Below are 27,428 nucleotides of genomic sequence, written 5' to 3'. Positions count from 1 at the left end.
CGTTTGCAGGAAAGAAATGAACATTTTATTAGACGCACATAGTTCACAACCTGCCAAAACAAACTAACAAACAGACTTTAGCTTCTGTAAACGTTACAGACCCAGGTCACAGTTCATGAACACGTCCCTCTTTACAAAAGGGTCGATAAGAGAATCTTCACTAATACAGCAGATGGGCATTGCAGTATGGATACCAGGAGAGCGGCTGGGATTAATGAGGAATGGGAGCTGCTGTGTAATGTGACTGTGTATAGATAGTTTTTATATGGGCGCTTCCTGCTGTGGAAGGTAACTCCATTGAAAAGTGCAGAAATGCATTTGTTATGGTTTTAATTTCTAGTTTCAAACACTTAAGTGGCTGCATTGTTAGTGATTGGTCTTGATCTTTGATTGATCTTTATATACACAGACACATTAACCTCATGCAGTTCCACTGATGCAAATGTTATGGATTTAATCGGCAAAACTAAAAAGTGCCTTGCAATCCATTTCACACACACACATACACACACAGAATACAGACAAAATTAGGACACAACATTTCTGCAATATCAAATATAATGTCAGTGGCGTGTCACACACACACCTGCAAACAGACATACCTGGTCCTTTTTTGAAAGAATTAAAAACAACATAATGACAATAGCATAGATGTCAAAATTTTCTATCATTTTCCAAACAGATGCCATGATCGCATGATCTTTGACACATCCCATGTAAACAGCTTGAAATCCTAAGGTTTTTATTCAGACTGAAAACTATGTGTATACAGCATATCTGCAAAAACATTTTTGCACCTCCAAAGCTCAACATTTCCCCAAAACTGACATAATGCGTGATACAGATCACAGGGCCTCTGTACAAATTAGCATGATAATAAAATTATCCCTGACAAACCTTTAAATCCCACCTGAACTGTAACGCTCTGTCTATAAAGCCACAATAATAAGAAGGATAGCGTATACACGGTGATGCTGCTTGGTAATAAAATAACAGAGAGCCCTTTTTTAAATAAGCAGGATGCTTTTTGTTTCTTTGCAGATATGGACAGAGATCTATCACACGGCTAGCACGCAGTTTGGTTAATGGTAGCGCTTTCCTTCCCTCAAACCCATTTCCAAAACTAGATTAACAAAATGAATGACTAAAAGAATTACTTCAGCTATTTAAAAGGTTTCATCAAAACTCTTTTATGGACACTCAGCTCTGCTGATAGAGCCATCCGGCTCCCCTCAGGTCAGTGACTCAGGGCCCATTTCCAGCTCTCTGTGCGGGCGTACGCAATGCGGACACTTGGTGTGGGCAGCGTGCCAACCTCTGATAAGCCAAATTGAATTTAGTGGAAAGTTGAGTTCTTTTGTAGCGTGTAATTAAGTTTTTTCTTTCTCTTTCCTGCTTAAAGACTGGAATTAACTGAGTTTGACAGTCGTCGTATTTTTACAGCCCGCAAACAAACAAGCTCATTACATTACGAATGATTTGTTGTGGTCAGAGCCAGTTTATGGCTTCAAATCATGTTATTTTAATTACGTGGCTTTGTCTCAGTGAAATGTGCGTTTAGCAGTTCTCTCTGCTAATGCATATTGGCTTCAACATCACAGAACAGAGGTACATTTTCAACATTAATACTAGGCTTCTTTATGAGGGGGAGTGTCTGCACATGTGTGGTGGTGCTTTGCGTTAGTGATGCACTGGCTTCCCATGGGAATATTCATCTGGTTTCCCTTTAACTAAATGGTAGAGAGGGTGGAGGCAGAGAAAGAGGGAATATGTGAGAGGAAGATTGAGGAAGAGAGGCTTAATTTAATGAAACCCTCTTCTGGTCTCAGATGCTATAAACAAGAAGGAAATTTAAACCAAGGCCCATTCCTTATTGAATCCCTCTTGAGGACCCTATAACCCCTCTGTCTTCTCTTTTATCATTCAGAGCGCAGGGTAATGCAAACGTCTCGTACTCCTCCTTCAGTTTATACAAAGCTGAGCCCCTGACTGAAATCAGTCTACACCTAAACTGATTAGCTGTGTTTAGATAGCGCAGCATGCATGAGGACAGTATTTTCAGAGCGGCCCCGCTGCCCCCGCCCTGGCTCCTTATTCAAAGCTAGCACACACAATATATTCCTGATGAAGCATCCTGCTGTTTAAACTCTGGCTGATCTGTCTCTCTGCGAGCCTTAAATCAACCTTATGGGCCATTTCAGAAATTACTACCATTAAGAACTGCATACATACACTTTTCCTCCATTTGTGCTCTGAAAAGCGGGTCACGTGCACATGCATCCTTGGCTTCAGTTCATCCTGCTGACTGAATATAAAACTGCAGCGGTAAAAATGCGTCTCAGTAATTTGACATGCTATTGCCTCTGCAATTGAGCTTGTCTACAAAGTTGTTTTTTTTCTACCAGTTTTGTTATCTGCAGGTTTCCTGTCTGTAACTGGAAACAGCAACAAATAGCTAGTGGGTCTCTGGCCATGTAGCAATTTACCTACTAGCACCTTTAAAATTCCTGGGCTAGAAACCACAATCTGTATTCAAAAGATGGACATAATCACTGTGACATCACCCAGTGGTTTTGGACTACTTGAAACTAATCTGAAGTTTAAGATTATGAACTTGTTTTTGTTTTTGTTTTTCAAAACAAAGTTATTCCACTTTGAAAAGGGAGGAGTGGTGAGACATAAGCTAACAAGGTAAATATGCATGCACTGTTGTAGATCAGAATAACAGTGTGTACAGAGAGCTGGCACTGAAAGCAGCTACAATCCCTTATCTCTTTAGTGAGTAAAATATATATAACTATTCAAAATGAGTGCTGCACTGAGAATTTGACATGGGGGACCATGTCAAATACTTTGACATGGAGTGCATGAACAATTCATATAACACACCAGTTTACAACCCACACTGTCTTAAGCAGGGAAATCATCACAACGCACAACAATTTGTGATACAAAAATACTTTTAACACTAAAACATTTACAAAGCTACGCCTCTAGGCAGCAAGCTACTTATAACCAGGCAGCATGAAGCCTTTTAATCACTAAATTCAAGAACATTAAAGACAGATGGAGGAGGAAGAATAGATATCACAGACCCACCAAAAGTTATATGTCTTAAAAATGGTGAAGATGACACACATGAAAATGACCAAAAAATAGATCAAATTATTAAGTCAAAATTTTGAAATCATAACCCAGATTCTTTTACTTACACATGGCAAAAAATGTCATTTTTAGTTGCAATGAAGGAAAAAGCTTCCATAATAGCAGACAGGCAAAGGTCTTTGACTCCCGTAGTGCTTTTTCTGATTAAACAGAGTCGCTGCCCAGTCAGAGCTTGATTGTAATAGACACCTACAGCCCCTTGTTGGCTTCTGTCTCTCACTTTGGCTGCAGATAACAGCAGTGGTGGTTACAGGATGCTAGTTTTCACACTGTACTGCATGTTGCATCTTACTTTAGAGGAGTTAAAGTGTTAGCTAGTCGGTTTTAGCAGCCCAAACTTTTTCTATGTCCCTATTTTTTTCCTGGTTCATACAGTCTATGCACACTGCTGCAGAAATGCTGGCTCTTTGTTGATATGTAAAATCACTGTCAGAAAAGAGAACTACTCCCTGAGTCCCCAACTTACATTATTATTAAAAATAAAAAGACTACTTAAAGACATTAAATGGTCTTAATTATCATGAAAGATACACTCCTTCATGATTACAGGAGTTATTTGGGGGGTGGGGTTGACTTACTTACCATGCCTCATTAAATCTTGAAAACAGTCGTGAGGTTGTTGATATTCCCTGAGCTGTACACTTCAGTCTCACCAGTACACAGACAAGACCTGATAAAAGAGATTTTAATAATAAAGGCCTAAATGTGTTGTAGGGCTTGCCTGCTGGTTGTACGTGTCTGCTGTGTTTGGCTCTGTCTTGCTTTGTAACGAGAAACAATCCGCAAGAATGTTGAGAGAATATCTTAAAATATCCCTGATTGAGTTAGAGGGGATCATTTTCATGTAACACTTTTGTAATGATAATATCCGAAGCTTAAGTAATAAAGGAAGGAGTGAAATCTGCCTCTTGTCAGCATTTACGATGAGAAGCACTTGCATGATTAGATGTCTTGCGATCGATGCAGCCTCTTTTCCCAATCATTAAGACTGCTCTTAACAGATTACAGCCCCCAAACATGCAGCCCTTCCTCCTCTTCTCCCTGCTCCTCCTCCTCCTGTCTCACACACTCCCCTTTTTCAGCAGAAAGAACTGGAGCCGAGACGCTCTCGTACTTCTTAAGCTTTATTTTTTTAATTTTAGCCTCTTTTTATAGCCTTTTCTTACACCTAAAGCTGAAGCTCACCTCTTTTGGTATAGGTGGCCGTTATCTGCTTTCACGTGAGCACTTCTGATGACCTGGCACATGAATGGACAGCAGAATGAAAAAGACTAAACTGTAATACAAGATTTTGTGGTTAGAGAAAAGACAACAAAGATGGACCTGCGGACAATCCTTTATCACTTGCTGCTTTTCTGCTTTGATCCATCTACAGCCACAAGCCTCATAACAGGTAAGACGCACTCACACACAAAATTGCTGCAAAGATACGTCTGCTTGATTTAAGTGTGGATCTATTTTTGCTTCCTCATGTGCTGAATATCTGATTGTGTGCTGAACTTTTGGCTCCTGAAGCAGATATATTTGAAGCCAGAGGTAAGCACTGTACTTCTACTGAAACTGAAACACTCTATGAAGACGTATAACTAAGTGTATTTTTGTAGTTTCCCCATATTTACTATTACAAAGTAATTTATTTGTTAGTGTAATACAGACTATTTAGTAAATGCAAATGTGAAGCCAATTCAGTTTATATCCAGCATGAACAATGGTGTGTGTGTGTGTGTGTGTGTGTGTGTGTGTGTGTGTGTGTGTGTGTGTGTGTGTGTGTGTGTGTGTGTGTGTGTTATAGGCCAGCGCGTGTGCAAGGCAGGAAAAGGGAAGCCATGCTATAAGCTGGCCTACTTCTCCGAGCTCCGCCGTAAGCTGAACTTCGTGGAGGCAGAACGCGCCTGCAGACGGGATGGGGGGCAGCTCCTGAGCGTGGAGTCTGAGTCCGAGCAGAAGATCATAGAGCAGCTCATCACAGAGCTCCGCCCAACTGATGGGGACTTCTGGATAGGTCTCCGCCGAAACCATGGAGGCGAGGATAGCAACTTGGACTGCTCTTCCCAGTATTACTGGCTGGATGGTAGCAAGTCCACATTCAGGTGGGAACAGAGAGTCAGTTTGTGAAAAGTTAATTTTAAAGCTGTGATGTAAAAAAAAAAAAAAAAAACTGCCCCTGGTTTGTTTCCACCAGATGAGAAAACATAGACTGTATAAAAGATGGATGTAGCTTGTAGAGATTTTAGCTGAATTCTTTTTAACGGCGTGTAGGGGTTGAACCATCTTATTAATACTTGCATAGAAATCTATGAGTAAACAGCCTCTAGCTGGCTTTGTGTCCTCAGAAAATACTTTATGCATGACTAAATCGGCAGTTTTAGATAGTGTTACGTTTGTTTGTTATGTTTGTTGTTTGCGTCGTTAGAGAATAAGTGTGTGCATCTCCCCTGTACATTTGAATTTAAATGACCAAAAATTGTGGTGGTGCAAACACTCATGGCTTCTTAACACGACTTCACTAATCAGCTGATTGAGTGGCTGCGTCCATCGTTTTATAGAGTCTGTGTGAGAAGACAGGTTTTTCTCGTTTGTCTGATCTGCTCAAAGACTTAAAATGTGTTAGTGTCAATGCTACCTTTTGTTATTTCAGACCTACTTATGTTTTTCACTTTTATGTTAAACTTGGTGAGTTTACCTGTAATGAAATGTGCTATATAAATATAATTGGCCTTGTCGTTGTCAAAACCAGTTTGGTAGAAAAAGGAAGAAAAAAAAACAGGACAAAAAAATCTTTATTTCAAGGATTCACATGAAAAAAGTTAAATGCTCCCTTTTTTGCAGTACAACTGATATTGTTTTTAGGTCTGTAGTGTAGTACAGCACAAAATCTTGCAATTAAGTTTTGCTGTAACATATTCAACAATTTTTTTAAACTTGAAACCTTTTGATGCCAGCTTTAAATAGTGTACAGCTTAAAAAGCAAAACACCAAGATATCTTTTATTTCATTTTTGTAATTAAAATGATTAATTAGTTAAAGCATCCATTACTCAATCTTTTAAAAAGTCAGGTTTCAAACACTTTGTCGCTTTATCACTTTGTCGCTTTATCACATTGTCACGTTTTATTTAATTTTTGTTCGTTATAATACTCATATGTGCTCATATTTGGTGTTAAATAATCAGCAGCGGGCCAGCAGAGCTCGACGAGGTCGAAGGGACACTAGTTACCTCTCACGTTACTTTACAATACCTTGAAAAGTCATTATAGATTTTTTTTTCTCCAGTGATGCCAAAAATATGTTGCCTACCTCGGCTTTAAAGCAGCTTTGAGACAGTGGTTGCTTTGTGTGCGTCTGTATAGGAACTGGCACTGGGATGAGCCATCGTGTGGTTATGAGGTGTGCGTTGTAATGTATCACCAACCGTCCGCTCCTCCTGGTATAGGAGGGCTCTACATGTTCCAGTGGAACGACGACAATTGTGAAACCAAGAACAACTTCATCTGCAAGTACACTGCAGGTATTACTCAGAGGTCATTTAATTTTTGTTTGACTTGAAATTGTTGTTACTGCTGAATTCATTTTTTTTCTCCCCAGAGGAGCCACTGGATCCTTCTCCTTCACCTAACTCCACTCAAACAGGTAAAAAAAAAAAAAGATATTAGCTTTTAGGCTGATGTTGACATTTTGAATGTTTAGAGACTGATAGCTTTCATTACAGATGTCTTCCCTTCACCCGTGGTGCCGTGGAATCCAAATGATCACAACCACAACCAAACAGGTCACTATGATAAACATTTCAATCATTTGTGAAAAAATCGGACAAATTTAGACCTACACGACAATTACTAAATCTGTATCTTTGTTGTCTGTCTTTTATTTAGTTCTGAATTTGGTTTACATCATCATTCCCACCATTCCCCTCATACTGCTGCTGCTGACAGTGACAGGCGTCTGCTGCTTCAAGCTGATTGTCCGACGGTGAGGATCCAAAATAAAGGCAAATACTAAATGCAAGAATACTAAAGACAGCAATGTCATGCGGTTATGGTGACATAAACACACAGTGGGCATGAATCTCATGGTAACTGGGAGCAAAAGGTGGAATTTATTTGGGATTTTCTCTAAATCCACACAAGGCCAGAATTATTTATACATCCCCACTTGTATTTGACCTCTTCAAAGTTCCAACCTCAACCATATTGAAATTTCATGGAGCTGGTCCATGCCAGGAAACTGAGCAATTTAAATTGACTTTACCAATTCTAAAAGGAAGAGTGGTCAAATATCCAGCCAGACGAATACCACAAGCTTGTTGAAGTCTACCAAAAGCATCTGGTTGCAGTGTAACTTGCGAAGGGAAATTTAACCATTTGAGGAGATTAATGTTTCCCAATTCAGTTTTCAGTATATTTGAGATCATTGGCCTGTTGGGACACCCAACTGTGTCCATGTTTCAGTTCATGGCAGGTTTGATCCTTCAAGCTTTCTGGGTTCTTCCTAAAAATCCTAAACAAATTTACTCTCATCTGGGTTAAAGTTTCTACTGGACCTTGGTAAAGTGGTGGCACATCAGAATAATTTGTATTTGTGTACACTTGTTTGAACTGATGATCTTGAAATCTGCTCCAAGCAGCCTTCCCAACATCCTTCTCAGATATTCACTGAGTTCCTAGGACATTCTTATTGTTCTAAGTATTGGTCAACATAATCGTTTTTATGCTGGCAAAGGAAACTACCAGTTTTAATCAGTTCTGATCATTAACAAAATGGTAAATGGTCTGTATTTGTATAGCGCTTTACTAGTCCCAAAGGACCCCAAAGCACTTTACACATTCAGTCATCCACCCATTCACACACACATTCACACACTGGTGATGGCAAGGCGAGGCCTTGTCAAGTTAAAAGACACTGTAGTGCTTCAGCAACTTCAGTACAACTTATTAAAAGATTTAAATGAGTGTATGTATATATTTGAGCCTGTGTGGATTAGAGAAAATCCTAAATAAATTTAAACTTGTGCACCCAATTATTGTTCTTTAATGTTATTAAAGATTTATGCTGTACAATCATTTTTACTCTGAAAAAGGTTTTCCTCTTTATATCATTATTTGAGCTCTTCCTCCAATTACATGCTCACTTTTCTTCCCTATCAGTAGTACTTAGTCCCCTATAGATTGACAAATCTAAAATGGTTTAAAATGTAATGTTTTTTTAATTAAAAAAAGAGATTCTGAGAGTCTGAGAGATTTCTAAACACAGCCGAGATCTGCAGTTTTTCATAGACATGACTCATGCTGAAGTACACTGAGGAGGAGTATTTTCAATGTTGATTAATACACAATATTAATTTATGGCAGCATTGACAATGATGTATGTGGGGTGCTCATAACACACAGTAACAATCCATAATGGTGGAGATAGATAGATAGATAGATAGATAGATAGATAGATAGATAGATAGATAGATAGATAGATAGATAGATAGATAGATAGATAGATAGATAGATAGATAGATAGATAGATAGATAGATAGATATTGTTTTCTGTATGCGTGAATGTTTTAAGGTGTCTTGTTTGGTGTCTCCTCTCTCTGTGTGTGACAGGAGGAGGAAACAGCAGAAATCCGAAGTATGTCAAACAGACCCAGGACTGTGCCCAAGCCCAACTTCAACTGATGTCTACAACGTCATTCGTTCCCAGAAGGATGACGACCTCGTGTCAGCTCGCCCGCAGACCAAGAACACCTCCTTTTTATGCCCCTCCCCTGATACACCAACTGGTGACTACGATAATCTGGGGGGCCGGGACACAGAGAGCGGCTTTGTGACACTTGCAAGCACAGAGAGCTGTTTCCTAAACTTTGACCTCAACGACCTCAGCCTCGGGCGCCGTGGCACTAGTGACTTCTGCGACACCAGCTTGGGCCGCTCAGGGAAGAGGGACGTGAGTGGCAGCAGTTTGGGTCGCACGGGTCACAGAGAGTTCTACGACAAGAGTCTGGGTCGTCGTACAACGAAGAGCGAGCATTTCGGCAGCAGCCTATACAGGGACCACGGACTGTATGATGGCAGCACCACAGCAGGGAGTGACCTCTATGATCCCAAACTAAGACCTGGAGGTTACACACGAAAAGCTGACCTGTATCAGACATACTTCACCAATGGAAAGGAAGACACTTACCGAACCAGCCTCGGAACCTACGGAACCTACGGAAACCGAAAGTCCTACAACGCAAATGTGGATTGCTACAGAAATGGCTTGAATTTGGACAGTGGAAGAAGATACTTCAACGAGCATGAATGGATCAACAGGGAAAACTACTGATCGCCTCAAAATCTCCTTTATTATGTGTACAGCACTGAATGAGTGAATGATACTGAGAGAGTGGCTAAAGACTGTGCATGGTTTTAAATGTTTCTAGCCTGTTATGTTTAAAGGACTGAAAATCAGGTTGAAAAAATATATAATTTATATTTTATTGCTGGCCCAATAATTCAGCCTGTAGCCTGCTGGTAGACTAGTCTGTGTAGGCATTAGTTTTTGGTAAATGAACTCAATTTTGTCTACGAATACTAAAGTAATCGGGTGGTGCAAATAAGCCATATTTGTTTATGCAGATAGTTTGATGTGCTCCCGTTTCATGATGTCTCAGCCTCTTCCTCTACAGTGATGCTTACTGAAAGAACGCAAATCAACGAAAAGATTCGGGTTACTCAGAATCATTCAGACCTACTGTAATGAATATCTTTTGAAGACAAGGTCCTAGGATTATTTGTGACTTTATTACAGGGAGGTAGAGGCAGAAATACATCAAAGCAACAATAACAAAAGGGGAGTCTGTTACTGGCATTTCCACAATTTTACGCATTGATTTCTGTTTACAGTTCACCCTGAAGGGTCTGCGTATAATGCCTTAAACAATGTCCATTCAATCTGTGCCGTTCTGTGCTTTAAAACTTCCAAAGGCGGAACGAAAAGTGTTGTAGGTTTGGGGTTAGAAGAAACAAAAATGCATGGAATAACAAAGACAATGTCTCAGGTTAAAGTTTCGTCCTATTTAAAAATGATCCAAAGTGATAATATTACACGAGATCAATTCCAAACCACCGGAGTACCCTTGACACAAAGGTCACATACATGGTAAAGCCTCTAGATTTAATAATTTTTCTGGACCTCACTAAAGCATCCAAGCAAATATTTCAATATATGCATGCATAGGAAGTTTTTGGAAAGAGCCATAATACAGTTACATTACATTACAGAAATGACCCAGTAAAGAAGCACCTACTGTAAGCTAAGCTCACCTTTTCTTGTGTACACTGCATCATTAATAAAATGTAGACGTTTACAGTTGACTCTGAGGATTATGAGCATCTTTGTCTATAAAAGCATGTGTGTTTTCATGTGTGTGTCGCAGCCTGTTTTGCATGGTCGTGTCATGCTGTGCTTGCTTGGTAAGATAACTGAGGTCTTGGACTGTTATGTTTGCTGTGCTTGAAAACTGTTTTGCACACCCAAGTATACCTGAGAGATGCGGGCTACCTCAAATAGATTAAACACAATAAACCAGTACTGCTCGTGGAAGGTGGTTGTATTTATCTCCTGTGTGGTTTTATATTGCCTTAAATTGTGAGGAGACCTTAATTTTACACACTTATTAAAGTATTTATCAAAGCCATTCTTAAAAAACAACAAGTGCAACGGTGGCTGCTACAATTTAGCTTGAGTGCCTGCAGCCTAATCAAACATTACGGCATGCTATTACAGTGTAATATAAACCAAAGCATCATTATTATTACTATAAATTCAGAATGTATTATGTCTTGATATCTCTCCTGTAAGTGAAAGTGGTTTGTATGTTTGCTACATAAGGAATATTACAATAAAATGAGATGAAAAACCAACCTGTCAAAGAGTGACTTTACTGCCCCAATAAAAACAACATCAGATTTATATTCACAGTCAATCATGATTTTATTAAGTTAAATTACTTAAGCATCCTTGGTTTTATTTATCTTCCACACTCATACCCGACAGAGCACACAACAGGACACTGTTCAAGCCCAGACGCGAGAGGATTTCTGCGTTTCACTGGTCAGAGAAATTCCTCCAGTCAGGCCACATTTTCAAGTTTCGAATACGGGCTGAATTAATGCAAATAATTTGTGGTGTGCATCCCCTGAAAGACATCCGGCTCAACACAGGCATACAAAATAAGATAAAACGTCCAGCTGATACCCTGCCAAGCATTTTCTTTCACTCTCACATGCACTCTCTCACACACAAGCTCAAAAGCAGACTGATGTCTTTTCCACATATTTTTCTCAACTTTTTCTAATACGTTTCTGCCTTTCATCCACACGCAAACACTGTTTGGTCACCAAAAAGTGGTCCGGGGTGGTGATATTCAGAGAGTCTGTGTAGTGTTGATGACAAGTAAACAGGGGGATTGATGTCTTTAAAGGGTCTGATAGCTTCAAAGGTTTCGTGAGACAACATGCACACTGACACACAAATACCAGCTGTTTTGAGAAGAGGTGATTGACGTCTTTTGTTGGGATTTTGTACAACTGTACAGGTTCGGGTGTAAAAGGTCAGCCGTGGCTCCGCTTACGAGGCTGCTTTTGCCGCCGCGGTTTTAAGATGGCGTAGCGCCTAAAGGTGGTGTGGTGGTCAGATATGAATGGGATGTAGAACGCTCTGAAGAGAGGAGATGACCTGAGAGAAAAACGCCTTACATGTAAACAATCTGCTTCACACTGTAGATCTCCTTAATGTTTACATTTTCTCAGGATGTTTCCTTTTCTTTTCAACTGCAATACGTTATGCTTTTTCCTTCATTTACAGATTTTAATTTTACTGTTTTTTCCACTTATTTGTAAAACATTTACTTGTAAAACTACCTTGATGCTTGAAGAAAAGGCTTATAAGCGATGATAGTCCACTCCTCTTTGCTGGCTGAGTAACGTGGCTCAAGCGGCGTCTCTTCATCTGTGTCTAGGTCCACTATGTAGTGGCACTGTTTTAAATCAACCTGCACAGAGAAGACAAATACATTTTTAATTTATTTGCTCTTAACTACAGTATTAGTTAGCAAACATGTCTGTGTCTAAGGAACTTACATATCTGCTTGGCTCCTCCAGGTTCTGATTGTTCATATTAGCTGGGATGATCTGTGTGGCCAGAGGACCAGAGGCATACGGCTGAGGCAGCTGCCCCTTAAACTCAGACTGAATGAAGTGCAGTTGCCAGCTGGAGATTAAAAGAGAGACTTTTAGCTTAGTAAAAACATAAAAATGAGAAATCACCCTTACAGACTTTATCAGACACTGAAAACCTGTACAGATTTTCTGGACACTGACTTGTGTGGGAGAAGAAAACTGCTCGGGAAGCGATACCACTCTTTGCCAACACATACGCTGACAGGCCTGCTTTCAGGGACTGAGTGAAGAGTCGGATCCTTGGCAATGCGGTGAAATTCTGGGTACAGGTCCAGAGGGGCATGGTAGCCTGTAAACAAACCAAAATATCATGAGCCTTTGCTCAATGCTGATGCTGGTGCTTAGGGAAAATGGGACACACAAACACACACAAACCTCTGAAGAGGGCGACAGAACGAGACAGCGACAACACAGCGAAGACCACCACTGCGCTTAAAGCCAACCAGTTCGAGGAGACGGTGTAGTGTTCCAGTCGGTATCGCTGGAACAGGAAGTGGTAGCATTTCTGTAAATAAAATGAATAAAATCCATTTCATTTACGTGCACATTTGTGACCAAATGGGCCTAAAAATGCTGAAATCAACTAACGCAGCAGGCTGTTTTGCTTTGAAAGCCAAAATTAGACAATGGCAAACTACACCTGTAATGAGGAGAGGGCAACTGCCCCGCTGAGGCAGATGAGAGGGTAAATAGGAAAGAGAAAACGCTCTTCTTTATGAGGTCTAGTGAAGAAAACCAACATCCACAGATACATGGGAGACAGAGTCAGCCAGTACGGGCGGCCCAGGTTCTGCACTGAAGAAAACACATGTGTGTACAACAAACTCTGTAAACATGCTGGAAGATACTGAATATACTGCACTGTGGAGCACAGTGACTTAGAAGAGTGCTAACCGGTGGCATTTTGTAAAAGTTAAAGAGTTAATGTGAGACAGTAGATGAAGGTAACTACCTGGACTAAATCACGAACAAATGTATATAGGTGAGTGAATCATTACAAGTGTAATTCGAACACACACGCACACAAGCCAAAATCAACATATTTTGTGCATACGCAGGAAAACACACCATTGAACCTGTGTAACAGTGTCTCCATGAGAGCAGTGAGTGGCAGGGAAAACAGTGCCAGAGCAAACACCAGGTTGAAGTTCAGGACGCCGTTTACAAAGTAAAAATGCCACGGCTCCGTACCTGGAAATTAAACAACAGAAAGCAAGTGAAGTTACCCTGTGCCCAACAAAAACTGCAGCGACAAACTGTTAAATCTTAATATTTGCTTGATATTGTCATTGACGTATTATCAGTCCAACAGTTACTGTAGTAAATTAGGCAATTCATAAAAGGCATATCCAAAATATATGTATATCCTAAGTATCTCATACTTTATATAAATATCACATGTAGATGTACTGAGGTATTAAATGTGACAAAATAGGTCATTTACCATATAGATCAGGCCCATGTGGTGTAAAGACATTGTACAGGAGAATATTGAGTGGCGCTATGACCAGTTTGCCATAAAAGAAAGAGTCCACCGCCACCAGAGGTACCTGAGAAACACAAGATGAGAAGGAAAGTGAATTGATGCAGGTCACATAAACATTAAGCTCCTGCATAAAAATATTCTAGATTTCACAAAGAACTACAGATACAGATGGACAAAAGGGTTAAGCCACACCTCTTAAATCTTTGAATTCAGGTATTTTTTATCCCATTGCCACAAACTAAAAGAAAATCACCAACCTAACTATGCAGTCTGCTTTAAAAAATATCTGTCAAACAGATACATTTTGAGCGTAGTGCTGTAATAGGATGCCATCATTTCAACAGATGAATTTGTCAAATTCCTTCCCTACTAGATATTCCACAATCAGCTGTAAGAGGTGTTCCTGCAAAGTGGAAGGATTTAGGAACCACAGTAACTTAGCCACGAAGTGATAGAGTACATAAAGTTACAGAGTTAGGTTAGTGAGCGCTGAGGTGCACAGTGTGTCATCGAAATCCTCCTGACTCAATAACCTCCACTGGATTAAACATCAGCATAAAAACTGTGCACTGAGAGCGTCATGACATGGGTTTCTATGGCTGAGTAGGTGTAGGTGGCCCAGTATTTTTTTTAGTATAGTTTACATATGTTGTGACAATGTGCCACATGACAGCAAAATGCATTATTATATTCCTGCTCCTGTGGTACGCCCACAGAGATTTTGTGGGGAACGCTCTACCTGTGACAGAAAAGAAACCCATTATTCTAGTAGTTCTATATTCTTACCAGCAGCAGAAGCAAAGCAATAAATGACCAGGTGATGAAACTCTTCCACTGCCTCTTCAACACAAGCAAGTCGAAAGCAATTGGAAGCCTAAAGAGCGAGAAGAAACTTCAATGACACAGTAGCTGATCCGGCTCACATTCATCCCAGTTCATATGTTATTGTAATGTGTGAAATACAGCAGAAAGTCAAAAAAGTGATACATTTTTCTTGTCAGTGGTTGGCTGTATCGCACTAACTAAAAAGAATTAAACTCCACTGAAAGTTCAAGCAAGCCCGTAAACATTTATATCCAGAATAAAGTAAAAAAAATTTTTTTTAAAGGTATTTGAGTTTTTTCAAAAAAGCTGTATTGCAATTAACACATAGTTAAAAGCCTGCAATGCCAGTATTTACAGTCATACCCGATCAATGCAGAGAATGGCCATCCAACAATGGCGCCGGCAGCCACGCCGATGATGGCTAACGGTGTCGAGTCTTGGAACCAACCCGTCATGGCAACCAGTGTTGTGTACATACAGAAAGACGAAGGTAGGAAAGCTGTAGAGAAAGAACAAAACATAATCAGAAAAAGACAAAGCACAAACACAAACATGTCCCTACAATCCCTACAGCGTTAATGGGAGCACAGGAGAAATAAATCATAAATATGAAATGTTCCTTAGAGGCAAACACTGCACACTGTTCGTGTGGCAGTTCTGCTCTTCTTGATCAGTGATCTGCCAAAAGGCCAGAAAAGCAAGGCTTTGTAATGAGTTGCTTGATGTAAAAACCAACAGATGTAAGGACGGAGGCAACTGATAGTCCCCAGAAATGTAGCTAAACACGACCAACCTGCAGAGGAGCAGAACATTCCTGTGCTCAGGACGAGGAATGCCAACATCAGACGACCCACGTGCAAACCAAACTTCTTACAAACTGCTCTGTGGCACACACACACGCACACACACACACATGCACAGAAAATAAAAATGCTTAACTTTAGTAACATATCTTAATCAGAAAAAAACGCTGCAGGAAAATTGCTTTGTAACAGACGATTCTATACATCTACAAAATTATCCCAAAATGTGAACACCAAAGTGCTAAAATGCCTTGCATTTAAGAGGAGGGTAAACTCACTTGTAGAAATAGAGCTCACAGACACAGCAGGAGAATGCTAAGACACATCGCACAAAGTAGAACACCAACACCTGCAACACAGTCATAACACAAGCCTGAAACTACTGCACATGTCCCACTATAACGTTACACACACCTGTGTGTGTACGCATGTGTGAATTCATGTATTTTAAACTTTAGATGCCCCGTGGAGGAATATTGAACTTTTTAGTCTATCCAGATTTTAGTTTAAAGCTTCTTTTAATAGAAGTAGTATGTCCTGCAGGTAAATATAGTTTTCAATTTTAAAAAGAAAAATTATACTAATGGTGAGCTTGTCAGATTTTACACATAATGCATTCACTGTGGTGTTAAGATCAGCATAGAATTTCAGAATCGGTGCATCCCTATTATAAAATACAGGAACATCAACACATGGCAAAATCCGACCTTGCGATACTTACCTTGTTTGTCTGTAGAACATGGGCGTGCAAGCAAGCAGGAAGTGCATGTAACCATAAGTAAGCATAGGACCTGATGGCATACAGTGGAGAGTATTCCCATGTTTGCATTCCTGTGCCGTAGAGCAAGTAGTGCATCTGTCAGAACACAGTAATAAAAGACAAACATAATCCATTGGAACAAAAGAGAGATGCTACAAAATGATTCTGAAGCAGGCATTAGAAAAACTGTCACACAAAACACTATGGTAGGGCTGTGCGATATGACCAAAATCTCATATCCCGATATAACACATTTATCGTTCTGATAACGATATAAATCACAAAAATGTAACATTTTCTGTAAATTCTGTGAATCTCGGGCAACTCAACTTGCATGAAGTGTTTCCAGCTGGGCATTTACCTGGAGTCGAGTGTTTTAACAGATGCATGAAACTATACATTTTAAGACATAAGTTGTAATGGCCACCATTTTCTTTCAAAGTTTGACTCTAAGGTTTATTTTTTTAGCACCTGACAGCTCTTTTTTGCTTCTCATCTGTCAACTCTCTGCATACCTTTTCACGTGATTCAGTTTATTTTGAAAAGTCTCAACAGGATCTTGAGCTTTATTGTGAAAGGTTTAGGAGGAAAACAAACAAGCCCACAGCCATGCGGAGGTTTTACCGTCATTGCTGCTAACGACAAGTTTGAGTGAATATCAAAACAATGAAAAAATATTGCTGTAAACAGTTTATTTTATGACACCACGAAACAAACGATAGCGTAATAGAAAACATAGATGTTTTTTAGGGGTGCAACGATACTCGTATCGATATTGAACCGTTCGATACAGTGCTTTCGGTTCGGTAGGCATATGTATCGAACAATACAACATTTTTAATTTATTTTATCAACTTTCCTTCTGACGGTGCTGTCTGTGTTGAGCGCTCAGTGGATCTGCGCTCGACAGTGCAGCCTAGGCGGAGTAGTCGAACGCAGATTCACTGAGCGCAGGGCAAGCTAGCAGACAGAAGTTAAGCTCTCCTTGCAACATGGCAAATTGAACCTCCCCCACCCTCATTCCGATCTGGCGTTTGGAACTATTTTTGTTTTCATGTGACGTATGACCCTGAAGGTAAGCGTGTCATGGACTAAAGTAAAACAGTATGTTGGATGTGCTAGCAATGCTCAATTACATGGGTGGGAACTAGTGTGTTAGCGCAGTTGTGTTGGCCGTCCAGCCCCATGCACAGGACGATCCGAGGTAGCTCGTTAACCTCATTTCAGATTAATGCTGACAGCACTAGTGGGAACACAACGAATATGACTGCACATTTATGCTGACATCATCTTAGTGCAAAGACAAGTGGAAGCAGACAAAAACAACAAGCACGCATGCTACAAACTTTACCCGAGTCATTTAGACAGCCGTTAGCACATGATTCTCCTTATGGGGAATCATATTAAACCTGATATGTTTAATATGCTGCTGAGAATATAGCCCAGAAGAAGCGTATAGTATAGTTTTTATTTTGGAAAGAGCCATTTCTCTGTAATAAACTCTCTTTTCCAAAGATGAGTGATTCCTCAGTCAGATACAGGGCTACCAAAATCTATCTCTGCCCTGCCCGTCGGCCTATCGTAGGAAGGAAAAATATATGTCAATACTTTTGCATTCTTTCGGAAATGTAGCTGTGTAATTATGTCATTGGCATCGGTGAGCCACTGTCAATATGTGACATATTGAAATCGCATTTGAATTTGCGCTTGTTTTTTGCTTTCACTTTGTGCAAACTGTGTATAGAGAGCGACAGCACTGATTGGTGAGTGATGATAATTTGCGCACCAATTCCTCTGACATCATCATATCAATCGTTAGCTTACTATGCAAACATGACAAGTGAAATCTCCCGCAGCAAGCTTAAACATGTGAGAGGTTGATCGCGCAGAGAATCGCTGAGCGTTATGTGAGTGCGTGTGTAAAAGCAGCAGGATATATATTTTAGTTCTGCTGAGCCAAATAAGACAGGTCAGCGTGAAGAAGTTACAGCCAAAGAAAAGCTTACCACAAAACGGAAAAGTTATGACAAATCAGACTATAAGGCAAAAAGAAAGTGCAGCTTTATGGTTTCATGGACAAAAGAATTTCTGTGGCTGCAATATGACAAGCTAAATAACCAGGGCTGCACATAAGTGGTCCGCAGGTGCGCATTCGCTGTCAAAATAAAAAACGCGCACAAGATAAGAAGTTGCAACGTGTGTTTGCATACATGAGATTTTCTGGAGGAGGACAGACATTTGTTTAGAACTCTTGAAGATGTCGAAGAAGCAAGCTCCTTTAAGCAGTTACTTTGGTGTTCCTCCACCTCCAAAGAAATGTCAGAAGGAGTCCGAACCACAAAAGAAGCGCGTATTCTCGGAAAAGTGGTTGCAGGAGGTGAGCTGGCTTCAAACAAATGATGAACGCACAGAGATGTGGTGCAGAATGTGCAGTGAAAATTTAATAAATGACAAATTAAAAAGGCATGAACATTTTTTTTTGTATCGAAAAAATATCGAACCGTGACACCAAAGTACCGAACTGAACCGTGAATTTTGTGTATCGTTGCACCCCTAATGTTTTTATATCGTCATCCGATATATGTCGTTATATCGAACAGCCCTACACTATGGCACTTTCAAATGCCCCACAGCAGAGATCAGTACTCACAGGCTCCCAGTAGTTAAACGTCTCATCGCAGTCGGAGATGTTGCTGAGCAAAGCTGCACAGAAGCGTGCAGAGAGCAGGCATTTAAATGCAGTCGAACCTTCTGGAGCCCATACCTGACCCCCGCGACTTATTGACCTATTACAAAAAAAGATTAATATGAACATTCATTCAATGCATATGTATATACTTATGCTAATATAAATCAGAACGTTCCCTTTACACAAATAAAAAATAAATTGTCTATATCTTAAATAATATAAACATTTATGTGAGCACTAAGTGGGTGTTTTATCGCATACCAGTTTAACTGCTTTACTACACTCGTGCGCCCGCTTTTAATAAAATACCAATTAAGATAACACAGATAATCCCGAATTGTGCATGCGTGGTATTTGCAGTCTCTCAATCTGTTGTGTATTTCCAGCTCACAGTTCTGTTCACTTTTACAAAACACTTAAATATTTTCTCCAAATTTATTCCAGTTTCATATTTACTTTAGGGAATACTCTTTAAACAGTTTCTCTCTTTTCCAAACCAACATAATTAGTACTATTGTGAATAACAACTTCAAATGTTTTTATTGTTTCTATATTTTTCTCCAATTTCTTTTCACCTTTTATGTTTCTTATCCTGCCTCTGGATTTTGTATTTTAAAGGTATTTGATAAATTATTTAAACCAATGTTTTTTTGAGAGTTATTAACAACAAAAAGAGAGTCAGTGTGATATTTATTTTAGTATAAGAAATATCAGCATCAACAAACTTTTTTAACACAAAAGTTTATGTAGTTCCATATTTCTCTGTATTTTTTTTTTTTTTTTACAATGGCTAATCAAATATTGGTGAGTTAAGTAGCAGAGAGGGCTGCTTTTCTGTTAATGACATTAATAATGGGTCCACTGAGGGGCAACAATGAGACTTGCCTATAACAGGAATGTTTTACATGGTGGAGGCAACTGACATTTTCCTTAGTCATGTTTTCTGACTGTTTTTTCACTAGTTTTGCATTTGGCCAGGGTCAGTGTCACTACTGGTATCATGAGGCAATACCTGAGCCCTACAGAGGTTGCACAGGTAGTCCAACTGCTCCAGGATAGCACATCAATATGTGGCATTGCCAGGAGGCTTTTTGTGTTTCCCAGGACAGTCTCAAGAACATGGGAAAGATTCCAGGAGACAGGCAGCTACTCTAGGATAACTGAACAGGGCTGCACAAGGTCTTTAACCCATGAGCATTACCGGTATCTGCTCTTTTGTGCAAGGAGGAACAGGATGAGCACTGCCAGAACTACAAAATAACCTCCAGCATGCCACAGGTGTGAATATCTCTGACCAAAAAATCTAAAACAGACTTCATGAGGGTGGCCTGAGAACCCAACGTCCTCTGAAGGATGAAGGAATTGATATCAATGACTGGCTTTGTTTTAGCCTGACCAAAATGGGACATTATGTTTTGGTCATCCGGCTCCACCAGGTTGCACCTTAGACAGCTCAGTGATGCCCTGGTCCAGCTCTGCAAGGACATCCCCCAGGACACCATCCCACATCTTATTAGCACCACGTAGGACCATACAAACTACTAAGTGGCATTTTGAGTTGCTGCAATGGAATTTCAGCAGCAGCAACTAGCCTGTCTCATCTTTTTATCACTTCAGGGTGTCTTCCGTCAAACAATGTGGTATCATTTCATTCCTAACGCATTATCCAGTCCATCTGAGAATAGATATCCAGCTAGATTTTTTCCCATTGCGATTTGATGTTTTTTTTCTAAGTGTTAGTTAATTTTTTCTGAGCGGTGTATACATATGATTCTGGTCTGAGCAGATAGTCTCATTTCTGTCAATTATGATCACTCCTAGTTAAAATGTTATCATTTTCAACTCTGCCACCTCCAGATCTGACTCCAAACCACACATCACAGCCGATCACACTATCATCTTGTAAAATATATAAATAATGTGCACTTTCTATCGGTTAGGAAATACTTATATCTTTATTGTCTAACAGTTATAATAACTTCTCGTGTAAAGAGAACTGTGTGGATGGTCACACTAATACAAACGTGTGATTTGCGTTCACAGTGTTGCTTATGTGTTGCAGTGTTTCTTTTGTTCGCACCCATCATCAGATTAGTCAGATTATAGTCGGCTCAGCTGCAGCTCAGCCCTGACCCTCACGTTACGTCTTTTATGACACGTCACCTTACAAACTGTCACTTTCCCCCCAGCAACCTATCAACAACACCACCCAATCGTCTCACACGAGCGTTTGTGTAGGTCCAGAGCACGAGTTTACCCACGCCACAACTGGCACCACAGCCAGTTACCACATATCTGACACTAACAGAATGAATGGAGCTGACCACTGCGATTGACTGCTCCGCTAAAACATAAACAACGCAACTTAGTTAGTACGGTGGACACACAGCTAAACAGCCACTGTGGTTCATATTAATGTAAATACACACTAGTGTAGTTTGTTCGATGGTCATTACCAGGCGTTGTTATCGTGTCGTTACAGTCAAAACTTACTAAGGTATCAAAGTAGCTAGCTTAGCTAGCTTCCCCTGCTCAGGCTGTCAGTCACACCTCCTCATGCAGCTTGTGTCTCCTCTGGATTCATACTCACTCTTGCCGAGTCTCTGTGATTTTGCTGTCATCGGTGACTTTCTCCTCTTTGGGTGCCCGAGTTTCGGCGGGGACGTTCACGTTGTTTGCATCTTGTCTGCTGCCTCGCCTGGTTCGCTGCCGAAGCGCCTTGGCCGCCATGTTTACCGACGGTACTGCTCCCGAGTCGTGATTCGTTCATTTTCGGCTGTGTCCGGGTATTGACAGCTCTAATCATACAGTTCAATTAAGCGCTGAAGTTACAAATACTCTCTACTGCGATTCAGTAAAGTTTCAGTTCGCTTTAGATTACTTTTATTTATTTAAACGTATTTGTTATTAAAAATAAATAAATAAAAACGTTTAAATAAAATAAGGAAATGTGTGTGCGGTGGAAGGTCAGAGAAGTTCAGATAAACGCGAACTCAGCACTCTGTAAAGGCAATTTTCGCTCTCAATAAAAAACATGCATCACTGCTTACTGAAAATTAGACCTAAGATAAATTTTTAGTTCCAGTTTTAGGTCAGTTCACGGACTAAACTTTCAATGAAACCAGGAGGAATTACGAAAATTACATTTTGATCTCTGAATTTTTGGCAAAAATCACCGAACCGACTTTGTTTCAACTATTAAAAACATTTGTTAATTTTCAGATCTTATGATATTGTCTCTATTTAATCTTTTCTCTGCAACTCTTCCCTTGGATTTGATCTGTGTTGCTGCAAAGTAAAGTTACATTTTTTTTTAAAACATCTTAAAAAAATCTCACAAGTAATAATTTTCATCACATTTTCCTTGCTGAAAGTACTGTGACTCATAGAACCTGCTCTAGTGAAATGTATATAACCTTTGCATTTGCTGCCCCACATGTGTGACCACCTTTATGTTTTAACATAGCCTGAACGCTTTCTTGTCATGTCATGTCTTCAAAACATCAAAAATTTTGAGGCATTGGGGAGACCAATCAGTGAATGATAGTGTTACATTGTGAGTTTTTCTATCGAGCCATGGTTTCACTGCATTAGCAGTGTTTTTGTTATCATTGACATGCTAAAAAATAATGCTGTTGGCAATCAGAAACTTTCCAGAAAGCATTGCATTGTGGATCAGAATCTGATGGTACTTTTTCTGTGTTTATTATTTCTCCAGTTTTAACAACACCACTAGGTGAAACGCAGCCCGAACAATGAGAGAGGCTCTTGTACATCTCTCCGGACCTCCTCCGTACATATGATTAAAATTTGAGTTAAAACATTTTTTTAATTTGGATTCATCACTCCATAACATCAACATCATGTTTAAACTAAAGGAATGGGAACAAATTATGTGCTTTCATAACAGGCTGCTAGTAACAAAGTGCCTAAAGGTACAATTTAAAACAGTTTTTTGTTAGGTTGTCTATTATGTGTAGATAAAACACTTATTAGGTTTCTTTTTTATGTTTGAATGAAGTCAGAAAGAAAAGACTATTTTAAAACTGCAAGAAAGTCTGACTCCTTGGACACCAAATATAAAGAAATTATGGGTGGCTGAAGACTTTTGCAGAGTACTGTGGTAAACGTTTATTCTTTTGTGACACCGTTAATTAAAGGAATTATTTTATTTAAAGTTTTTTTTATATCTTTACAACGTGTGTGTAATGTGACCACTAACTAATCTCAGTCTGTTCTTATTGAGAATTGTTTACTTTATGTCAGTGTAACAATGTTGCCATGTGGTGCACCATATGTGTCTTTTACTCTTTTACAGTAACTCCAGAGGCCAAAAATTTACATTAAATAACAGATTTATTGTTTCCTTGAAGCACAAACATATACACCGAATTACAATCACAATGTAGACACAATAGAGCAAACAACACCTCAACAACTGTAAACACTGTTTATCTGCAGATTACACATTTATAATTTTCTATGCAGATATAAACAGATAATGCCTCTTAAGAGTAAGAGTGTAAATCGTCGTTCTTCTCTGAGTTTCAAGTGATGGCTACCTGATGGTGACTTGTAATCGAGAGGAAAGTAGAGTCTCCAAGTGTTTGTGAAACTGGAGTGCTCGTGTGTGTGACAGAGCATGTGTGTGTGAGTGGTAGATGAGTCTGTAGCAGTAACTGGTCTGGCTCAGATCAGGATGTGAGAACCTGTCAATGAGTTTAACTTGCTCCACGGTCCCACAACTAGCCTCTCGGACCACCGCGTGGAAATTCTTCTCCTCCCACGTAGGCCCAGTCCAGAAGCTGATGTCAAAGGTGAAAGGTTCGGGATACAGGCAAAAAGGATGAAACGGAGTCCCCGGCGATGGGTGGGATGAAAATTGTTTTAAGAAACGTGGGTCATGTGACCAAAGCAGCCTCCAGTCAGGGAGCGAGAACAGGAGCACGGCGAGTAGGTCCAAATTTAGAGACGCAGTGATGCGGACATGATTGTTGTTGTCACTTACATCGCTTGCAAACACCTTACCAACCAAACCCACTGGCTGCGCTTTCAGACGCAGACCTCCCTGCTCTGTTACTATGGAGACGCCAAAAGGAGCAAGTAGCGTTTCCAGCTTTTCTCCGAGCAATTTACCCGGCTCACTTTCTGAAGGAAAAACACCTTGGATGAGGAGCTCGTGAAAGGCAGGCATAGCCCAGAGGCCGATGGGTACATTTCTAAAAACCACACCACTAATTCCATATAACAAGCTGGTAACACCATTACAGCTCCCACAGGACTCATCCTTCTCATTTCCTTCACTTTCATCACTCACCTCACAGTCACCGTGACCATCGGCATTAATTATCGCCTCTTTTTTAGCGAGAAGCTCTTCCATCTGAGGGAGCAATGATGGACGTAGCATGTGCATACCACTTTCCCCTTCAGGATCAATGTCAAGAGAGCATGCTGACCTGAAGCTCTCAACTCCTTTGATTCTCACCCTATCTCCTTTATTTGAGGCAAGACATGTGGGCAGCAGAGTCTCTGTGGGTCTCTGATCATTTTCTTTGTCTGCAGAGGTATCAGTGTCAGAGGTGAGGTCTTTCTGAAGCAGGTGGATCCAGTAGCATTGTGCGCTATCGATGCCACAGCAGTGTGTCTGCAGCTGTTTTGCTGTGAGGAGGAAGGGGATGGTCTCTGTCATCATGGAGACCGGCCATTTCTTCATCAGACCTTCGAGAAGAAAATCTTGCACCAACTTGACAGGGTGGACAGAATCTGAGCAGAGAAATCTCCTGATGAAAGAAAAGAGGTTGTAATTATATTTATGTGATTTATGTGTGTGTTGGTGGTGCAAACACCCGGGTAGCCACTGTGTTACTGTACCTGAATATGTAATCACTGAGCTCTGCTGGTATTTCGTACTGCACTTTCTCTCCTTCAACGACCTCCTCCACTTTCAGCAAATGAGCAGGGGTGTAGGGGATGCTGCGAGTAAACATGTGGACCAAAGCTTTCTCCACATGGAAGCCTTTATCCTGGCTCCTGTCCAGCAGCAATATCATCATTAGTGCCAGGCATGCAAACATACAAGGAAAACACACAAAGAGATACAGCTGGGTTGCTTTTATACATAGACTCACCTTTATTCCTTACCTGTATCCAGTGCACTTGTAGCTCTGGTGCTTATCATTTTCAAAAGGGTGGATGGCACTCAGAATTAGATCTGCCTCCGCTGCCATGGCAACCGCCTGCCAGCTGTTGTGCCACTCTCGCTTTGGCTGGTCCGCTGGTGTCCCTCCTTGTCCGTTGCACAAGGAGACGTGAACCTCCCCACCTTCAGCCAACACTTGAACACAACTGGAAGAACAACAAATTCACATTTTAAAATGTCAATACATGTATGACATGTACATAAATGATTATTTTCTAATAACCAAAGAAGCAAATGTTATTATTCAGTTACCCTGCCATAACACAGCTCGATTTCTCATGACAGCGGGTTTGTTATTTAGTGATCGCAAGAAAAAAAAAGTTTATTTCCTCTTTATTTATTAGAGATCAAAAGAAACAATTAAGCAAGGAAAAACTTTAATAAAGTGCTAGACACCAAGCGACCTCACAGGCGGGCATGCTTCAGTGCTGCTAGTGAGACTCAGTGAGAACCAGATAAGAAAATCGGATAGCAGATAATCAGATTTTAATACTGGCATTTAGGGAAAAGCCGTTTTCTCAATAAATCTGCCTTTTTTCCAAGGTAGCAAGATAAATTAACGTGTCACCACAGGCTTCATTATTTTATGTTTTCTGCAGAATTATACTAAATAAATAAAAAGAATTTCAAGCACGACCATTCACTGTCCGATATAAACAGTTCCAATTTTTAATTTAAAAACATGTTGCAATAGACACAATAAACAAGTTTAATGATGATATCATTTTGAGATCACAGTGCCAAGCCAGAAAATTTTTTTTAATGAAGTGCGAGACTCCCAGTCTCCTGACAGGCCGGCGCACCTCCTGCTGAGACTGCCACAGAAATCAGAAAACCAGAAAGAAAAACTGACCTTTTGATAGTGACAGTGGGGGTAAAAGGCTATTTTCTCAATAAATCTGCCCTTTTCCCCAAGGTAACAAGGCCTTACCACAGAGAAACAAGCTTTATTATTTCAGGTTCTCTCCGTTCATTGTGCCATTAAAACTGTTTACATTTTTATTTAAATCAGTAACTATTCGATCAAATAACAGCTAGAAGGGTCTGAGCATCCTGTAGAAGCTTTCATAACCTGGTCATTAGTTGCCTAAAACACCTTAAGTAGACACAAGAAGCAAGATTAAGTGATGATATCAATTATATTGAGGCAATAAATTGTAATTATTCCAGTACATGTCACATAAAAAGGGATATAAACTGTTATAAAAACAAACTGAAAAACACATACAACCTTTTAAGCCCCAATAATGATGAGCTTGAGGCATCAACAGCCTCTTTTAGGCTTCTTGCATAGATAGAAATGAATGCAAGTGATGCATGTGATGATGTTGTGATCATGGCATGATGCAGTCCTACCTGAGGAAGAAGTTTCTGAGAAGTTCTCTGTTCTTTTTAACCCCACTCTTTCGCCCATAGTGAGGGAAGTTGAACACCACACGGTCAAATCGATGGCCCTGCAGAGAGGCGCATTCGTCCAGCTTTGTGCAATCCACCTCAAACAGCACAGTCCCTCCTGAAAGAACAAACAGTGTTAAAGATAGTATGCAAAAAAAAGAAAGAAAGAAAGAAGAAGAAGGGGGGCACAACTCCATAAAACTCAAAATAGCAGCAGTTATTACAGCTGGTAAAAAGCCGTACCAGAGTCCTTGATGGTCTGGATGTTATCAGCTGCGCCTTCGTGCCGCAGTGCCTCCTCCTGATGCTGCAGGCAAGTGGCCGTTACGGTGGTCTCTGATCCGGAGTACAACTGACAGGCAGAGGCCGAAAAGGAGAAGTTCCCTTCTCCCACCATTAATACTGCCCGCGAAGGAGACATATCCAGGGTAAAGCGCAAACAAAGCTGCTTCCCAAAAACTCAGCTCTGTGAAAACTTGTCCCCAAAATCTGTCCCTGAAAGGGATGAGCCGCGTGTGCGGGTGACAGCGGCCACCTTCAGTCTTCTTCACGGGTCAATATTGTGGTTTTGGAACCATGTTTAAGCTTTTTGTTTGTTTTTGTTGCCTGAGACAGGCTCGAGCGAGCGATACGCTGTTAGTACCGCTGCTGTTGGAGAATAAAAGCTGATGACCTTCTCCAACTCGAGCTCCGCAGTATGTGAAAGCCGAGCTCACCTGTAGCAGCTTGCGTTAGAAGCGGCGTCGCAGATAAAATAGTCCGACTAGAAACAAAAGGCTCCCCTCCCGGGGCCTCAAAACATCAAATCAATACAATAATAATAATTGGCTGAACGGGAGCCAATAGTCAATAGCTGCAATTTTAATAACTTGGCCGCAGAAGTGCTAGTTTTAT

At 40.3% G+C, this 27,428-nt stretch overlaps 3 protein-coding genes across 5 annotated transcripts; 1 reads left to right on the top strand and 2 right to left on the bottom strand.

The window, feature by feature from the left end:
* The first annotated feature begins 48 nt into the window (after positions 1-48).
* Positions 49-11,058, top strand: layna (layilin a). 2 transcript variants are annotated; one of them, XM_085174368.1, is made up of 8 exons: positions 49-4,558; positions 4,684-4,701; positions 4,958-5,255; positions 6,516-6,673; positions 6,751-6,795; positions 6,875-6,934; positions 7,038-7,134; positions 8,760-11,058. In XM_085174368.1, exons 1-8 carry the CDS (start codon positions 4,483-4,485, stop codon positions 9,478-9,480), a joined length of 1,473 nt encoding a protein of 490 aa, XP_085030494.1. In that variant the 5' UTR covers positions 49-4,482; the 3' UTR covers positions 9,481-11,058. The 2 variants fall into 2 exon arrangements, with proteins under 2 accessions (XP_085030494.1, XP_085030493.1); XM_085174367.1 differs by having other exon boundaries at positions 4,681-4,701; positions 8,760-11,056.
* A 43-nt stretch (positions 11,059-11,101) lies between these two features.
* Positions 11,102-21,703, bottom strand: alg9 (ALG9 alpha-1,2-mannosyltransferase). Of its 2 annotated transcripts, XM_085174365.1 has the most exons (15): positions 21,531-21,703; positions 18,902-19,037; positions 16,213-16,347; positions 15,770-15,840; positions 15,482-15,570; positions 15,052-15,187; positions 14,650-14,737; positions 13,822-13,927; positions 13,446-13,568; positions 13,018-13,172; positions 12,753-12,882; positions 12,519-12,666; positions 12,279-12,408; positions 12,060-12,190; positions 11,102-11,874 (listed from the first exon to the last, which is right to left on the bottom strand). In XM_085174365.1, exons 1-15 carry the CDS (start codon positions 21,668-21,670, stop codon positions 11,751-11,753), a joined length of 1,842 nt encoding a protein of 613 aa, XP_085030491.1. In that variant the 5' UTR covers positions 21,671-21,703; the 3' UTR covers positions 11,102-11,750. The 2 variants fall into 2 exon arrangements, with proteins under 2 accessions (XP_085030491.1, XP_085030490.1); XM_085174364.1 differs by lacking the exon at positions 15,770-15,840 and having other exon boundaries at positions 21,531-21,670.
* Positions 21,704-22,895: 1,192 nt separating this feature from the next.
* On the bottom strand, positions 22,896-27,300 carry fdxacb1 (ferredoxin-fold anticodon binding domain containing 1). The gene is made up of 5 exons (XM_085174363.1): positions 26,778-27,300; positions 26,496-26,652; positions 25,082-25,285; positions 24,812-24,970; positions 22,896-24,720 (listed from the first exon to the last, which is right to left on the bottom strand). The coding sequence occupies exons 1-5, from the start codon at positions 26,953-26,955 to the stop codon at positions 23,499-23,501; spliced, it is 1,920 nt and encodes a 639-aa protein (XP_085030489.1). The 5' UTR covers positions 26,956-27,300; the 3' UTR covers positions 22,896-23,498.
* Positions 27,301-27,428: the final 128 nt, after the last annotated feature.

This window comes from Neolamprologus multifasciatus, chromosome 10, assembly GCF_963576455.1.
Source record: "Neolamprologus multifasciatus chromosome 10, fNeoMul1.2, whole genome shotgun sequence".
NCBI classification, from domain to species: domain Eukaryota; kingdom Metazoa; phylum Chordata; class Actinopteri; order Cichliformes; family Cichlidae; genus Neolamprologus; species Neolamprologus multifasciatus.
The sequence above is the reverse complement of the archived record's forward strand: the minus strand, read 5'-3'. Positions and strand labels throughout refer to the sequence as shown.

Bases quoted from the DNA above. Each gene is read 5' to 3' on its own strand.
- alg9 (XM_085174365.1), bottom strand. From the start codon at position 21,670: ATGGCGGCCAAGGCGCTTCGGCAGCGAACCAGGCGAGGCAGCAGACAA. The intron at 15,571-15,769 runs GTGAGTTTACCC...TGTGTGCCACAG, and splicing joins TGTGAGCTCTATTTCTACAA to AGCAGTTTGTAAGAAGTTTG. The intron at 11,875-12,059 runs GTAGTTTTACAA...TTTTTCTCTCAG, and splicing joins CCTTTTCTTCAAGCATCAAG to GTCATCTCCTCTCTTCAGAG.
- fdxacb1 (XM_085174363.1), bottom strand. From the start codon at position 26,955: ATGTCTCCTTCGCGGGCAGTATTAATGGTGGGAGAAGGGAACTTCTCC. The intron at 25,286-26,495 runs GTAGGACTGCAT...TTGTTCTTCCAG, and splicing joins CTCAGAAACTTCTTCCTCAG to TTGTGTTCAAGTGTTGGCTG. The intron at 24,971-25,081 runs GTAAGGAATAAA...GCTGCTGGACAG, and splicing joins TACAAGTGCACTGGATACAG to GAGCCAGGATAAAGGCTTCC.
- layna (XM_085174367.1), top strand. From the start codon at position 4,483: ATGGACCTGCGGACAATCCTTTATCACTTGCTGCTTTTCTGCTTTGAT. The intron at 4,702-4,957 runs GTAAGCACTGTA...TGTGTGTTATAG, and splicing joins AGATATATTTGAAGCCAGAG to GCCAGCGCGTGTGCAAGGCA. The intron at 7,135-8,759 runs GTGAGGATCCAA...TGTGTGTGACAG, and splicing joins TTCAAGCTGATTGTCCGACG to GAGGAGGAAACAGCAGAAAT.